The sequence below is a fragment of the Carassius carassius genome, chromosome 30 (assembly GCF_963082965.1).
Source record: "Carassius carassius chromosome 30, fCarCar2.1, whole genome shotgun sequence".
In the NCBI taxonomy this organism is placed as follows: domain Eukaryota; kingdom Metazoa; phylum Chordata; class Actinopteri; order Cypriniformes; family Cyprinidae; genus Carassius; species Carassius carassius.
In genome coordinates this window covers 230001-247051 of record NC_081784.1, presented here as the reverse complement: position 1 = coordinate 247051, position 17051 = coordinate 230001, and the positions used below count along the sequence as shown (strand labels likewise).

The 17051-nt window shown below is 33.3% G+C and overlaps 1 protein-coding gene and 1 long non-coding RNA gene across 3 annotated transcripts in view; one reads left to right on the top strand and one right to left on the bottom strand.

The window, feature by feature from the left end:
* Window positions 1–14767: 14767 nt before the first annotated feature.
* Window positions 14768–17051, bottom strand: part of LOC132110365 (uncharacterized) — a 3389-nt gene continuing 1105 nt past the window's right edge. Inside the window, exons 2-3 of the long non-coding RNA XR_009424640.1 lie at window positions 16207–17051; window positions 14768–15282 (exon numbers count right to left, since the gene is read on the bottom strand). The exon at window positions 16207–17051 is cut by the window's right edge and continues 186 nt beyond it. This is a non-coding gene — a long non-coding RNA (uncharacterized LOC132110365). The remainder of the gene's footprint in view (window positions 15283–16206) is intronic.
* Window positions 16613–17051, top strand: part of LOC132110364 (L-threonine ammonia-lyase-like) — an 11118-nt gene continuing 10679 nt past the window's right edge. The window contains exon 1 of one of the 2 annotated variants that reach the window (XM_059516913.1): window positions 16613–16747. In XM_059516913.1, coding sequence (XP_059372896.1) covers window positions 16638–16747 — 110 coding nt within the window. In that variant the 5' untranslated portion in view covers window positions 16613–16637. The other variant, XM_059516912.1, reaches the window with a different exon arrangement.

Sequence of the window (17051 nt, the reverse complement as noted above, 5' to 3'; positions counted from 1 at the left end):
TTCCTTCTAAAGAAATGAAAAACACTTGGACTGATCTGTTTACAGTAAGATGAATCTGTTTAATTGTACATGAGGACATCACATGACCATTTCTGCAGTGACATCAGTGCTAACCAGTGCTGCATTTATTTGATCAAAAATACAGTAATATAGTGAAATATTATTCTAATGTAAATCAGCTGTTTTCTGTGTGAATCTGTGTTAAAGTGTAATGTATTTCTGTGATGCTCCGCTGTATTTTCAGCATCATTCCTCCAGTCTTCAGTGTCACATGATCTTCAGAAATCATGAAAATATGATGATTTACTGCTCAAGACACATTTCTGATTATTATCAATGTTGAACACAGTTGTGCTGCTCAATATTTCTGTGTAAACTATGATACACTATCATTCAAAAGTTTTTTTTTATTTTTTTAAAGATATTAATCCTTTCCTTCATCAAGGATGCGTAACATAACAAAAGATGTTTATAATGTGACAAAAGGTTTCTATTTCAAATAAATGCTGTTCTTCTGAACTTTGTTTTTTTAAACTCATGTGACACTGAAGACTGGAGGAATGATGCTGAAAATACAGCGGAGCATCACAGAAATACATTACACTTTAACACAGATTCACACAGAAAACAGATGATTTACTCTAGAATAATATTTCACAATTTTTTACTGTATTTTTGATCCAATAAATGCACGAACAGAAAATAATTATTTTTGAGTGGTAGTGTAAGATAGACACAATCTTTAAGTGTGTGTGTTTAAGGGCACGCTATTAGCCAGGATGATGATGATAGTATATTTCTCTCTGTTTGTCTCTGCTTTAACCCTTCCTGTCCTGCTCTCACATGTTGCCAAACTCTTTTCTGACTGTTAGACTCTTAACGCAGTGAAGGTTTGATGAGACGCCGATCCTTCATCTCTGCTGCTTATGAATCTCTATAGGACGCCAGATTAAGATTGATTAATCTCTCTCTCTCTTTGTGTGTGTGTGTGTGTGTGTGTGTGTGCGTGTGTGTGCATGTGTGTGTGCATGTGTGTGTGTCTTTAGCGTAGCATTAATTCAGTGAGTGACGTTGGCACACGTGTAGCGAATCAGTACCGTAAACTCACCGCTTCATCATGTAAACATGTACATAGTGAAAAGCCTGAGTATTTTCCACAGTTTTATGTGGATGTGCTGACATTAGCGAGTTTAAATATAGACAATATGATACTGAGAGGTTTTATGAAGCAAAGTCTTGTTTAAAATCTCTCTCAAGTGTGCAGGCACATCTTGTGGGCAAAAACGCCAAAGCTTTTGTACCATTTGCATAGCCATTTCTAATCTAAACGAGTGCCTGCGTGTGTGTGTGTGTGTGTGTGTGTGTGTGTGTGTGTGTTTAGCGCGTAAAGCTCATAGAAACACAATAACATTTGTAAAGAAGCATTTATTGTAGTAAGTGAACTCCTGGAATGTTTAATCTGAAGTCAGTCTGTGGTGTGAACGCTCAATCTGGTTTCACATCACATGACGCGTCAAGTTCAATGAAGATCACACTTCTGACTTTAACCTAGTTTTCCATTGTAATGTGGACGGCATGATACTGTACGTATACATAGATACTCTTGAATATTTTGGCAACCCATAGATTTTGACGATCATTAAAATATGAATAAAGAATGAATATGTTCTTGTGCCTCTTTATTTCTCCGCCAATCAAATATATAATGGTTTATTTTTTTGATAAATATATTTTCAAATATATGTTTTGAAAATACAATATATGTATTTATTTTTAAATATTGTAAAAATCAAAAAAACATATATACTGTATATATTTCTCCTGTTTTTTTTTTTTTACATTACAAATTTGTTTATCTATAACACTTTAAAATTGCATCCAGTGTTATTTTAGTACAATAATTTTAATTGATCAGTTGTATTAACTTTTTCTTTTTTTTACTGTATGGGAATTGTGTTTGTGTGTGTGTATTTATTAGTCAAACTGAAGTGTGTGTGTGTCTCTATCATATGAGGTTGAAAATGTCAGCAAAGCAACAAGGTGTTTGTGTTTCCTGCTTCTATATAAACATGTTCTCCTTCCATCTGCTCAGATTCACACCATCTACCATTTAGGGAAGTCGTGGCCTAATGGTTAGAGAGTTGGACTCCCAATCGAAAGGTTGTGAGTTCGAGTCCCGGCTGGCAGGAATTGTGGGTGGGGGGAGTGCATGTACAGTTCTCTCTCCACCTTCAATACCACGACTTAGGTGCCCTTGAGCAAGGCATCGAACCCCCAACTGCTCCCCGGGCGCCGCAGCATAAATGGCTGCCCACTGCTCCGGGTGTGTGTTCACAGTGTGTGTGTGTGTTCACTGCTCTGTGTGTGTGCATTTCGGATGGGTTAAATGCAGAGCACAAATTCTGAGTATGGGTCACCATACTTGGCTGAATGTCACTTCACTTCTTAAATCTGCTGCTGATTGCCACACAAACATACAGAAGAAAGAAACATTTCACCACAAATCCTCCAGAAAGTCAATCATTCAGCTTTTGAGTTTCTGAACCTGTTTGTTGTTCAGGTACATGAGATCAGTGCAAACTTTATTGAAAATAGACTTTTTTTTAAATTTTATATATATATTAATATATATATTAATATATATATATATATAAATGTATAATATGATATTGCATATTTGTAATCATGTTTTGAAATAGCGTTTATGTTTTGTCATTTTATAGTAGGGAGTTTTCATTTTTTCATTAGTAGTTCCCAATAGCACAGAAGACCTGGACCACAACGTGAAAAAAATAAAATAAAAATAGATCCAAGTGTTTCAAAGCATGTTTTGATGTGAGTTTAAATCTTGTGATTTTCTTCCTCAGATTTTTTTTCTCCCAATTTTTTTGTCTTTAAAACCTTTTCTCTCTCTTATTTTTTTTCCCTTTAAATGTTTGTCTGTCCAAAAAACTTTTTAAATTTTTTCCCCCTTTAAGTTTCTTATTAGAAAACTTCTCTCTTAAATATGTTCCCCTTAATTTTTTTTCCCTTTAAAAACATTTTCAAGACATTAAAAAAAAGGTTTTTTTGAGAAAAAAAAGGAATTTAAAAAAAGTAGAGAAAAGTTTTTAAAAGGGAAAAAAGTTTTTTTATTTAAAAAATGTAAAAGAGAGAAAACTTCAGACTTCGACTCAAGAAGGATCTAAGACACAATTTTTCCCTCATTTTTCCCCCAACTTCCCCACACTCGAGCCTTGGGCCTTAAGATGAAATAAAAAAAATTCAAAAAAAGATTATTATTTTATTTCAATAATGTATGGTACATTAATTGGGACACAGTTTAGGTTGGATGTCAAAAATCGGTTATTTTTATTTAGTTTATTAACACTTTCCAAGTCGGCGCATATTCATGACAACATGAATCAGTCAGTTCATAATGTGAAAATGATTTTATGACAGTAATTCTAGCATAGAGAGACTAGTGAGATGCAGTGTATTAAAACAAAAATACAAACTCTGAACACAATAAAAAAAAATTACTAAAACTAACTAACAACAGAAGCGACAGCACATGAGCAATGCATGCTGGGAGTCTGAACAGGCAAACTGGATTTAATGAAGTAAAAAGAACCCTGATAAAATCATGTAAACTGTAACAATGTTATGTGTTTTTGTACATTCACATGCATACAATGATTGATCAAGTGAACATCATCAGCCCTCATCAGTGATTCCTTAAATCATCAATTATAATACAGTTCTAAACAAACGCTGCAATAAACCACTGACATGCAGTAAAATGGTATAAATGATTAATTAAATTTTTACTGTGAAAAGCTTAAAAATAAACCCTTTTTTGACCCATTATAGGATCAGAATGAATCTGAATGATCCGCTCTGTCCCGTTATTGGTGTGTGCGATCCTGTGAAGAAATGTCTGGATCATATTCAACCCTGGAATCAAATAGAAGCAATTAAGAAATTATATTTTTCATTAAGAAAATCACTCATTATTTCTTTTTGTTTTTAGCTTTGAGATGTTATTTTCATGACAAGTCTTGTTACTGTAGAAAATATCTAGAAATGTATCTTTCATGCTGCACAGACACTTTTTTTTCATAAATTTGGTAAAGGACTATTTGGAAAAGTATACTTATCCACTAAATAAAATGGAAAAATCTTGCAGGTTCATTGGTAAAAATAAATAATAAAAAAACCTTAAGGATATTCACCTCTTAAAGCTTCTGTAAACCTGAAACTTTTATTTTAGTTTAAATATTAATCTCTGGACAACCCTGTTTTTCGAAAATAAAAAAGGACTATATAGAAGTCTTGACCGCTTTTGAATGAGATTAAACATAACCTACACGGGGCGGCCTGTGAACGCTGCTGTGGACGGTGAGGGGATTGGTGTCAAAAAGGCAAAGAACTGCTGCATTCTCTGTGTTCAGTTGTCATGAAAATAATATAAAAATTATACAATAAATATGAGTCAGATGTGTTTGATTTGACAGTCTGTAAGATTCACACACACACCTCTGATGATCATCATGTTCTCACAAGTCAGTCGCCGGCGGCTCATCCAGTATGTCGATGAGTGGTTTGTCCAGCAGGGGGCTCCACTCAGGGACCTCGACAGCATCCAGCAGAAGAGCCAGCTCAGCCTCCAACTTCTGAAGAGTGTCGTCTACCCGCTGACCAAACACACAACCATGAGAGTGGACAATGAAGATACACACATATAAGTGTCTACTGTGAAAAATGCTAAATTGACACACTCATTATGACCAATGAAGCATTCTACACTTCATGTCATTTAGATAAAACAGTCACGGAATAGTGACGGAAGAATTTTTTTTAGGATGAATTAGATTTGCTGATGACCACCATATCATTAAAATAAATAAATAGATTTTGACTTTTTGTGAAAAGTAAAGTATAAAAAAAAGAATTCTTAGAGAGAAAATTAGAATTTAGAGGACCAAAAACTAAAAAATTTGCAAGCTGTAAACCAGTAATTTAGAGGACAGAAAACTAAAAAAATACAAGACAACTTCAAAATTTAGAGGAAAAAAAAAAACGCTTAAAAGAGGTAAAGTCAGAATTTAGAAAATGTCACAAAAATTTGTACAATATAAACTAAAAAATTTCGCATTTTTTCCTATAAATTGTGAGTTTATGTCTTGCAAATTTGTGTATTTTTTTCCCTTAAAATTTACAGTAAAAAAAAATTAGAGTGAAAAAGTAATATTTGCAAAATATAAAGAAAAATGTAAAGAAAAAAAGTCACAAATTGGCAAGATCTGAACTCAAAATTTAGAGGAAAAAAGTCTTAAATTTGCAAGATTTAAACTCAAAATTTAATGGAAAGAAGTCTTAAACTGGCAAGATCTAAACTTAAAATTTAAAGGAAAGAAGTCTTAAATTTGCAAGATCTAAACTTAAAATTTAAAGGAAAGAAGTCTTAAATTTGCAAGATCTAAACTCAAAATTTAAAGGGAAAAAAGTCACAAATTGGCAAGATCTAAACTCAAAATTTAAAGGAAAGAAGTCTTAAATTTGCAAGATCTAAACTCAAAATTTAAAGGAAAGAAGTCTTAAATTGGCAAGATCTAAACTTAAAATTTAAAGGAAAGAAGTCTTAAATTTGCAAGATCTAAACTTAAAATTTATAGTGAAAAATGTCACAAATTTGCAAGATCTAAACTTAAAATTTAAAGGAAAGAAGTCTTAAATTTGCAAGATCTAAACTCAAAATTTAAAGGAAAGAAGTCTTAAATTGGCAAGATCTAAACTTAAAATTTAAAGGAAAGAAGTCTTAAATTTGCAAGATCTAAACTTAAAATTTATAGTGAAAAATGTCACAAATTTGCAAGATCTAAACTTAAAATTTAAAGGAAAGAAGTCTTAAATTTGCAATATCTGAACTCAAAATTTAAAGGAAAAAAGTCACAAATTGGCAAGATCTAAACTCAAAATTTAAAGGAAAGAAGTCTTAAATTTGCAAGATCTAAACTTAAAATTTAAAGGAAAGAAGTCTTACATTTGCAAGATCTAAACTTAAAATTTATAGTGAAAAATGTCACAAATTTGCAAGATCTAAACTTAAAATTTATAGTGAAAAATGTCACAAATTTGCAAGATCTAAACTCAAAATTTAAAGGAAAGAAGTCTTAAATTTGCAAGATCTAAACTTAAAATTTAAAGGAAAGAAGCCTTAAATTTGCAAGATCTAAACTCAAAATTTAAAGGAAAGAAGTCTTAAATTTGCAAGATATAAACTCAAAATTTAAAGGAAAGAAGTCTTAAATTTGCAAGATCTAAACTTAAAATTTATAGTGAAAAATGTCACAAATTTGCAAGATCTAAACTTAAAATTTAAAGGAAAGAAGCCTTAAATTTGCAAGATCTAAACTCAAAATTTAAAGGAAAAAAGTCACAAATTAGCAAGATCTAAACTCAAAATTTAGAGGAAAAAAGTCTTACATTTGCAAAATCTAAACTTAAAATTTAGTGAAAAAGTCTTAAATTGGCAAGATCTAAACTCAAAATTAATAGTGAAAAATGTCACAAATTAGCAAGATTTTAACTCAAAATTAAGAGGAAAAAAGTCTTAAATTTGCAAGATCTAAACTTAAAATTTATAGTGAAAAATGTCACAAATTTGCAAGATCTAAACTTAAAATTTATAGTGAAAATGTCACAAATTTGCAAGATCTAAACTCAAAATTTAAAGGAAAGAAGTCTTAAATTTGCAAGATCTAAACTTAAAATTTAAAGGAAAGAAGTCTTAAATTTGCAAGATCTAAACTCAAAATTTAAAGGAAAAAAAGTCACAAATTGGCAAGATCTAAACTCAAAATTTAAAGGAAAGAAGTCTTAAATTTGCAAGATCTAAACTTAAAATTTAAAGGAAAGAAGTCTTAAATTGGCAAGATCTAAACTTAAAATTTAAAGGAAAGAAGTCTTAAATTTGCAAGATCTAAACTCAAAATTTAAAGGAAAGAAGTCTTAAATTTGCAAGATCTAAACTTAAAATTTAAAGGAAAGAAGTCTTAAATTTGCAAGATCTAAACTTAAAATTTAAAGGTAAGAAGTCTTAAATTTGCAAGATCTAAACTTAAAATTTAAAGGAAAGAAGTCTTAAATTTGCAAGATCTAAACTTAAAATTTAAAGGAAAGAAGTCTTAAATTTGCAAGATCTAAACTTAAAATTTAAAGGAAAGAAGTCTTCAATTTGCAAGATCTAAACTCAAAATTTAAAGGAAAGAAGTCTTAAATTTGCAAGATCTAAACTTAAAATTTAAAGGAAAGAAGTCTTAAATTTGCAAGATCTAAACTTAAAATTTAAAGGTAAGAAGTCTTAAATTTGCAAGATCTAAACTTAAAATTTAAAGGAAAGAAGTCTTAAATTTGCAAGATCTAAACTTAAAATTTAAAGGAAAGAAGTCTTAAATTTGCAAGATCTAAACTCAAAATTTAAAGGAAAAAAGTCACAAATTGGCAAGATCTAAACTCAAAATTTAAAGGAAAGAAGTCTTAAATTTGCAAGATCTAAACTTAAAATTTAAAGGAAAGAAGTCTTAAATTGGCAAGATCTAAACTTAAAATTTAAAGGAAAGAAGTCTTAAATTTGCAAGATCTAAACTCAAAATTTAAAGGAAAGAAGTCTTAAATTTGCAAGATCTAAACTTAAAATTTAAAGGAAAGAAGTCTTAAATTTGCAAGATCTAAACTTAAAATTTAAAGGTAAGAAGTCTTAAATTTGCAAGATCTAAACTTAAAATTTAAAGGAAAGAAGTCTTAAATTTGCAAGATCTAAACTTAAAATTTAAAGGAAAGAAGTCTTAAATTTGCAAGATCTAAACTTAAAATTTAAAGGAAAGAAGTCTTAAATTTGCAAGATCTAAACTCAAAATTTAAAGGAAAGAAGTCTTAAATTTGCAAGATCTAAACTCAAAATTTAAAGGAAAGAAGTCTTAAATTTGCAAGATCTAAACTTAAAATTTAAAGGAAAGAAGTCTTACATCAAAATCTAAACTTAAAATTTAAAGGAAAGAAGTCTTAAATTTGCAAGATCTAAACTTAAAATTTAAAGGAAAGAAGTCTTAAATTTGCAAGATCTAAACTCAAAATTTAAAGGAAAGAAGTCTTAAATTTGCAAGATCTAAACTTAAAATTTATAGTGAAAAATGTCACAAATTAGCAAGATCTAAACTCAAAATTTAGAGGAAAAAAGTCTTACATTTGCAAAATCTAAACTTAAAATTTAGTGAAAAAAGTCTTAAATTGGCAAGATCTAAACTCAAAATTTAGAGGAAAAAAGTCTTACATTTGCAAGATTTTAACTCAAAGTTAAGAGGAAAAAAGTCTTAAATTTGCAAGATCTAAACTTAAAATTTATAGTGAGAAATTTCACAAATTAGCAAGATCTAAACTCAAAATTTAGAGGAAAAAAGTCTTAAATTTGCAAGACTTTAACTCAAAAATTAAGAGTAAAAAGTCTTATATTTCACTTAAATTTTATTTTTAGATATTGCAAATTTGTCACAAATTTGCAAGATCTGAACTCAAAATTTAGAAGAAAAATTTAAAATGCAGAATGCAAACAGAATTTATAGTAACAAAAAAAGTCTGAAGAAGAAGAAAAATCTAAATTTAGAAGAAAAAAGTCACAAATTTGCAATATTTTAACTAAAACCTTATAGAAAAAAAAGTCACATATTTGAAAGATCTAAACAAAAAATTTAAAGGAAAAATCACAAATTTGCAAGATCTACACTCAAAATTTAAAGGAAAAGAGTCACATATTTGCAAGATCTAAACTCAAAATTTAGAATTAAACTTATAATTTAGAAGGAAAAATTTCACAATTTGTTTTTGTGAAAAAGTTATAGATTTGCATTTGGGAAAATTTTAAATGTAAGTGTAAACAGAGTTTAGGGAGGAAAAGTCCTTCCTAAAATGACACAAATTTGCAAGAAGTAAAATAAAAATTTAGAGGAAAAAAATAACAAATTTGCTGGATTTTAACTCAAAGATAATAGGGAAAAAGTCAAATATTTGCATGGTCTTAACTTAAAATTTTGAGGAGAAAAGTCACAAATTTGCAAGATGTAGGGGAGAGCAGGGGCGAAAGTACCATTTTTCAGAAAAACATCATTTTAAAAGATAATGTTGTAGACAGAGATATATTTCTGCTGTGGTCAGTAACTCATAAGTCTGGTCTATCAATACCAGGTGGTATTTTGCAGAAATGTAGAAAGGCTTCAGTATAATTTCAATTTGAACATAAGTTGCACATTGTTACTTTTGACCCCATCGGTTGGGACGAAAGTAACACACAGGTGGGTTAAAAGTAACACAACAATATAAGCTTGATTTATTTTCCGTTACTCTTATTTTTATTAAGTATACCTGACTATGACCTTGTAAATATGTAACTGCAAACATATTCTGTCTTTTATTTTTGTAAAAAAAATTATTAAATTACATATTTATATTTATATTTTTATTTTAAATGTAAGTTTCATCAAATGTCTCAAAACCCGACTGTACAAACTTTATTTTTATTTATTTATTTTTTTTATTTCAGTGTATTTTTATAAAACATTTTTTCAACAGAATGAACAATATAATAATTAAATTACATTGGCATAATATAAATTCTAAACATAATGTAACAGTAGGCCTATTCATGTTTCCATCCAGTTGTTTTTATGCATAAATTCAAAATGTGCATTAAAACATCTGGAAACACTGCAAATTCATAGCTGGAGGTGTAAAAGCTAAGGTATGGCTAAAACCTAAATATAACTAAGGTAAATGTGAGGTAGGAGCTACCCAGATGTTCCTCTATGTCCAGAAACGCTCTCTCATAAACATCTGGATAAAACCAGACAACTGTTTGTCTTTCTGACCCTCACTCAGACATATTCTTTTGGTATAATATGACATAAACATTTTAATAAATGATGCAAGAGACAGAAATTCACAGAATAGCATGTACCGGAACAAAATAAATACTTCTTGTCACTGTAGCGGGAGAAGAGTAACAACTGTTACTTTCGTCCCGACAGGAACTCCTGGCATTTAAACCTGATTTACTTTTATACTAAAAAACTTTGATAATGCAAACTTTAGGATGTGTTAAAGCACTAAATAACCTGTAGATTGATCATTACTGTGACACATGAAACAAAAAAAACAACACAACTAATTAAAAAAAATTACCGCTTCAATAATTTACTTTTTGTACTCGAAAACAGTTTTACCAACCTAACTGCGAGAAATGATGAGGAAATCACGTGATATTTCTCATCTCCATCAAGGATTGAATGCTGAATATACCGTCATAGCTGGGAATGCAAATGCAGTAATAGGCTCTGAGCAAATCGCTTTGTTACTTTCGTCCCGCGTTACTTTCGCCCCGGTTTTCCCCTACATTTAGAATTTAGAGGGAACAATGTAACAAATGTTCACAAAATTGTAAGATGTAAACTAAGAATTTATAAGGGAAAAAGTTGAAAAAAAAGGAAAATGTAAACTACATTTTTCCCCCAAAAAAGTAAACAAAATATTGCAAGTGTAAACTCAAAGTTTAGAGGGGAGAATGTCACAAATGTGCAGGATGTAAACTTAGAATTTAAAGGGGAAAACTTAAAATTTTGCAAGATATAAACACAATTTATAGGGGAAAAGAAACAAAAATTGTCAGTGTAAACTCAAAATTTAAAGGAAAAATAGTAACAAATTTGCAAGAAGTTAACGAAAAAGAGAAAAGAGACAAATTTACAGTGTAATCTCAAAATGTACACAGAAAAAGTCACATTTTTTTAATGCAAGAGGCAAACGTAGAATTTATATCGAAAAAAATCACAAATTTCTAAAATGTAAACTAAAATGTAAAATGTAGAATTTAGAGGGAAATGTTACAAATTTGCAAGACGTAAACTTAAAATTTAGAGGTACAAAAGTCTCAAATTTGCAAGATATAAACAGAATGTAAAGTGGGAAAAGTCACGAATTTGCATAAAGTAAACTCAGAATTTAAAGGAAAAACTCACATTTACAGTACAAGAGGTAAACTCAAAATTTTGAGGGAGAAAGTCACAAATTTGCAAGGGCTAAACTTAAAATTTATAGGAAACATATTCATAAAATTGCAATATTTAATCTCAAAAAAGTGACAAATTTTAAAGATATAAACTCAGAATTTAGATGCAATTAGTAAATTAAAAATGTAGAGAAAAAAGTCACAAATTTTCAATAAGTAAACTGAATTTAGTGGAAAAGTAACAAATTTGCATAAAGTAAACTAAAACTTTTGAAGAAAAAAGGCACAAATTTGTAACAGATAAACATCAGAATTTAGAGCAATAATGTCAGAATGATGAGATAAATTATGAATAAGCTTCCATAGATGTCAGCTGGCATTAGAGCGATGCAAAAACATATGATGAAACAATGAGACTGGAATAAACTAAAGAGAGATGAATGATCAAATAAGGTTGAGAAGTAAACGTAAGTGTTTGATTAATGCCGAAATAATCAGAGAAATCTCCAGGAGTAAGAGACGAGACACATGTGATCAGCCGCAGGTAAAGGACACGCTGGCATTAGCAGAGGTCACATGACGCATGACTTTCTTCAAATTGCCTTAAGACAGACTCTGGGCTGATTAAACGCTGATGGAGATCTGATGATACTGAGCTGGTTCAGTGACGTCACCTTCTCTACAGCATCCATCCGGTCATGAAGAGCATTCTGATCCTGACAGGCGTTTGAGCTGCTGCTCGTCTCTGTTACACAAATACACACACACACTAATGTTAATACATGAATTATGGTCTGAAGTCACTGCAAAAATCACACAGCTGTCATATGGAGCATTTCTGGAAATGGATCAGAGATTCACCTCGAACAGGAACACAATCATCTGGACACAAGAAAACACAATTACAACAACAGACTGTCTGAATAATGATGATGACAGATGATGTGAGCTCATGTCACACACACAGTGGTATTCGTATCATTACGTGTTCATTCCATGGTTTTTCTACTGTACAAACTGTATTTTTCCTTCCCCTAACTCTAAACCTACACCTCACACAAAACTATTTAAAAAAAAATTAATTCTGTATGATTTATAAGCTCATGGGGACCAAAACAAAATTACAATAAAAATGCCCCACATGTTCAAAATGTACTGTTATTACCATCCTAATACTGTTTGGTCCCCATTACGTATGAAATACCAGGTACACACACACACACACACACACACACACGTGTCTCACGCAGCTTTCACAGGAGTGTTTCCGCTCTCAGGGCTTATGTTTTATGAGTTTTCCCACTGGATTCCCACCTCCACAGTCTTTGATGTTTTTGCATTTAACTTCCTGTCGTGAGCAGCATTTTAATAGATCCTCTCTGTGAGTGCTGCAGGATGCTCCCTGCTAAACACACGGAGACTGACAGGATTGTCCATTGGCCTCCAGCAGCTGATCTGACGTCAGTTTATCTGCTGTTCAAGGTTCACTGACCTTCTCATGAGTCACTGACAGCACAGAAAAGACCATGGGAAATTAAGTTCAACCTACTAAAATGTTCTAAAATATATTTTTTATTTCACTTTTATGATAAAAACAAAGAAACACAATTAGTAAAAAAAAAAAAAAATGTCAAACCAGTATGACATTCTTTCTTCTTCAGAACACAAAAGAAGCACAGAATGAACACAGAATGATGGTCTGGGGATGAACTGTCCCTTTAACCGCTGATGAAGCAGTAATGCCACACATTTGTTTCGTTCAACTCTTCTGGGCTTGATGGAGAGTTTCCTGAGCCAATAAAAAGAGAAAATGACTGTGTGTGTGTGTGTTCATTCCATGAGCGTGAGATCACACACACATCACACTAATCACCTCTGCTGATCACGTCATCTCACACGATCAATCCTCGCTCACAGACACTGAAGATCTGCTGATACAGATGCACCTCGGGTTCTGGATGGACTCCAGCAGTTCATGTGTGAAATCTCATGTGTTTGTGCGGTTCTGTCAGTCTCAACACACAGCAAATCAGAACCAGATGTTCTAGTCACACACACACACTGAAACAGCCTCAGATTTAGAAAAGTCCCAGAGAACCAACTGAAAACACCATCATGTTTTTCAAAGAAGGCAACTGCGTATCAAACTCATAAACTACAGACCGTCGTCTTATCAAACCTGACTCACCTTCAGACAATCCAGTGTCTTACCTGCGGAAATCTGACCAATGAGGAGCATCAGAAGAGCCACAGGCGTCGACCAGCGGCCCATGACAGACCTGCAGGAGAGAGACGTGACGTCTGACACAAACACTGACGAGAAACCAACAGAATGAAGAGCAGAAGCTCACACTCACCTTTGACTTGAGCTCTGAAGCATCTCTTCTGTCACACTGTCTCTCGCTCTCGATCAAAACAGAACAAAAGTGTTCTGTATCTGGAGGAGGAGGGCTGTGAGAGTGTGTGTGTGTGTGTGTGTGTGTGTGTGTGAGAGAGAGCGGGTGGGTCTGCTTCACGCTCTCCAGCAGGAGCGAAGCCAAACACACAGAAACATGAAGACACAAACTCAAGCAGAGAGTGTGACTCACGAGTCAAAGCCAGCAATTCACAAACGTTTTCATTTCAGCTGAAACATTTCCATGAAGCCCTAAAACATTTACTTAAATAGGTTTACCGTTTTGTTTTGTCGCTTAATGGTCTCATGACATGCAGCTAAACATTCTCAGTAACTGTTATATTTTGATGCTTTTTATTTTGAAATAATTTATCTGAATTTTCTGTTTTCTGTAATGTATTTATTTAGCTGTTTTTTTATTATTATCTTGTTTAGTCCTGAGCCATTGATTACTCTGATAATAATATAACTTTACATGTGCTTTGAAAAAATATATTAAGTGTAAGTGCATTACTTTGATTGATTATTTTGAGAGTTCATTAGACATACATTTAAGAGCACAGAATGACACTGGTGACCAATCACAATCCAGTATTACACATGGAGTAAATTAGATTATGTACTAAAGACAGACTCGTCACCCTGTAATAAATCCAACTCACACAAAACTCATTATGAACACTTAGGATTTACTGAACAACAAGAAATGTTTTTGCTGATGTATTCACAAATCATCATCCCTAGAGCGTCTGCAGAAAATAAATAGTCACACACTCTCTCTGTCTCTCACACACACACACACACACACACACACACACACACACACACACACAGTCATGATGATCCTGAGGCAGTGGATGATGGTAAACATGTCTGTCTGGATTAGACTGGAGTGTCTGTGGTCAGCTGGTCAGAGACGTCTGTTTGGAGCACTAATGAGAGATGAGGACACACACACACACACACACACACACAGAGAGAGAGAGAGAGAGAGAGAGAGAGAAAAATATATATAATGATAAAAATTTTAGTTAGTTACGTAATCCAATATATTAAACATTTTAGCTAATCAGACTACTTTTTAATTAATTTAAGATTACTTTTGAGCTATATCGTTTATCAAAATACTCCTTTATAAAACTTGTTTATAAAAATACAGAGATAAAGAAAATATATTCCATTTGTTATTAACCACATGAAAGTTACATTACATCAAGGTTTCTGTATGAGAAGCTAATAATAAATAATTTATAAAATCATTTAAAAAATATTTCTATAATTTTAAAATAAAAACAATCAAATTAAAACACTTAAAAAATATTTGTTTGCATTGGACCATTAACCAACATCAAAGAACCGTGAAATGTGTTACTTAATTTTTAACTTGTTACATTTTATCATAGCAGGTACTTCAGGTTCATATATTAGATGTTCACCACATACAATGTGCAAAACTATACTTAGCAACAAAAAAGGAACACCTTAGCAACCACACAGGACACCATAGCAACACCATAGAAACCACATATACACCCTAGCAACATTAACATTCCGGTTTTGCAGTCAGGCGCACTAAAGGAGCACATCTTACAAGACCAGATATTTGTCAATGGGCCGAATCTGCTGGAAAGCATTTCTTGGTTCAGTCTCCATATTGACTTCTCTCTTGGCTGGACTTCTATCCTTTTCTTATTCCTGGAATGGTCATCAGGGGGACGGAGATGGACAACAATGATCCTGCTTTGGGATCTTCTTCAGCCCTTGTTAGTTTTGTTGTGATGTATTGGAGCTGTCAGGTGTGATGTCTGGGGTTAGTGCTCGTCTGTAAATCTCGTCTGCACATGTTCGTCTGCATCATGTCGGATAAAAAGAGGAAAAAGTTAACATTTCATTACAAGCTCCATAAAACATGTCCTGCAGATGAATAATGGCAGTATGCATGAAAACACTCTGGGTAGAGTTTAATGCTTGATGTTTTAAAGTAAAATGTCTTTAAACAGTTATGTTATTTAACCGTGCAACAGTCTGAAAGCAAACAGGGCAACTGACAGTGATGTGCTGAAACCTCCAGCACTGAGTAATAAATGTAAATGTGTAAAAGTTGTGTTTGTGCTGCAGATGTGAGGGGATCCTCAAATTATGTGTGTTGAGGTGAGCGTGCTGATAGTTTACTATCTGCTCAGACACACCATTTACACCTGCTGGGCCACAGAACAGCTTAAAAATCCCATAGATGCACATTGAAAGAGGAGCCAAAGCCAGAATAGCATAGAGACATGAGGATACAGGACTCTTGAACACCAGACAGGAAGAAAAGCCTAACGACCACACAGAACACCCTAGCAACACCTTAGCAACCACAAAGAACACCCTAAAAATACTTACTAACAACAAGGAACACCTAGAAACCACATATGCACCCTAGCAACACCCTAGAAACCACATATGCACCCTAGCAACACCCTAGCAACCACATATGCACCCTAGCAACACCCTAGAAACCACATATGCACCCTAGCAACCACATATGCACCCTAGCAACACCCTAGAAACCACATATGCACGCTAGCAACTGCACAGAACAGCACTGTGGTGGAGACCTGTGCATGGGCAAACACATTTTCTTTAGAAAATTTTAAATCAGAAATCTGGTTAAGGAATGAGATTATATATATCATTTAAATGTGCTTAGATGTGTACATTAAAAACTGATGGTGAGTGTGTATATACACTTAAATGAATATTAATTGCATATATCATATCATGGTTGTACCATTTGAGTCTGGAGCATCATAAATGATGACTGTGAAGTCAGAGGTGATCTGTGATCCGGTCTGAGGAGGATTTGGCCTGTCCAAGAGGTCAGAGCTTGAGGTCTTAAGGAGGACACTTTCTGCTGGACGACGGTCCATGGTCATTATTCTCTGGGAAGCATTAAGTCCTCATCTATCCCTTTAGAGAGTCTGATTATACCACGTGAGAGGCGGGTTTAACCCGGGTCTGAGACAGGAATAGAGCTGTAGGTGGAGTCCTGGAGGGCTGGAAGGGCTGGAGAGACTCCAGCGTGTGATTATGGCTAATCCCTGCTTAAATAACCCTGAGCAGTAAACTAATGTCGTGGAGGACGCCTGAGAAAGGGCACAATACTGCTGGATAAAGAGAGCATCTGCTGAGCTTCGTATTTCATGTCAGCTTGAGTCCAGGATGAATTTCGCAGCACAGATCTTTGCTAACTTTGTGAACGACGGTTTGCAGGCACAGGAGACACGGAGAAGCTTTAATGACAGTGAGGAATATGATCCCTTCTGGCAGAGGTGGGAAACCATAGCGTGTACATCTGAAACCCTTAGAGAGTCATCCCAGTGTCCTCCTGAGAGACGTGATGTGAATGGTGTGGAGTTCCACCGGCATGTAGCGGTTCCTCTGTGTTCTCCTTCCCATCCTGTGCATCCTCCATCCACTGATTCACACTCACCTTCCCGTAAAACCCTAGAGACGCCCAAACCTGGACCAGAACTCACACGGAGACACCAGGCTTCATCCCCATCACACATGGACAAACCTTCAGCAGATCCCGCTCCTAGAAAACCTAGCAGGTCTCAAGCTGGAGCTGCAAAG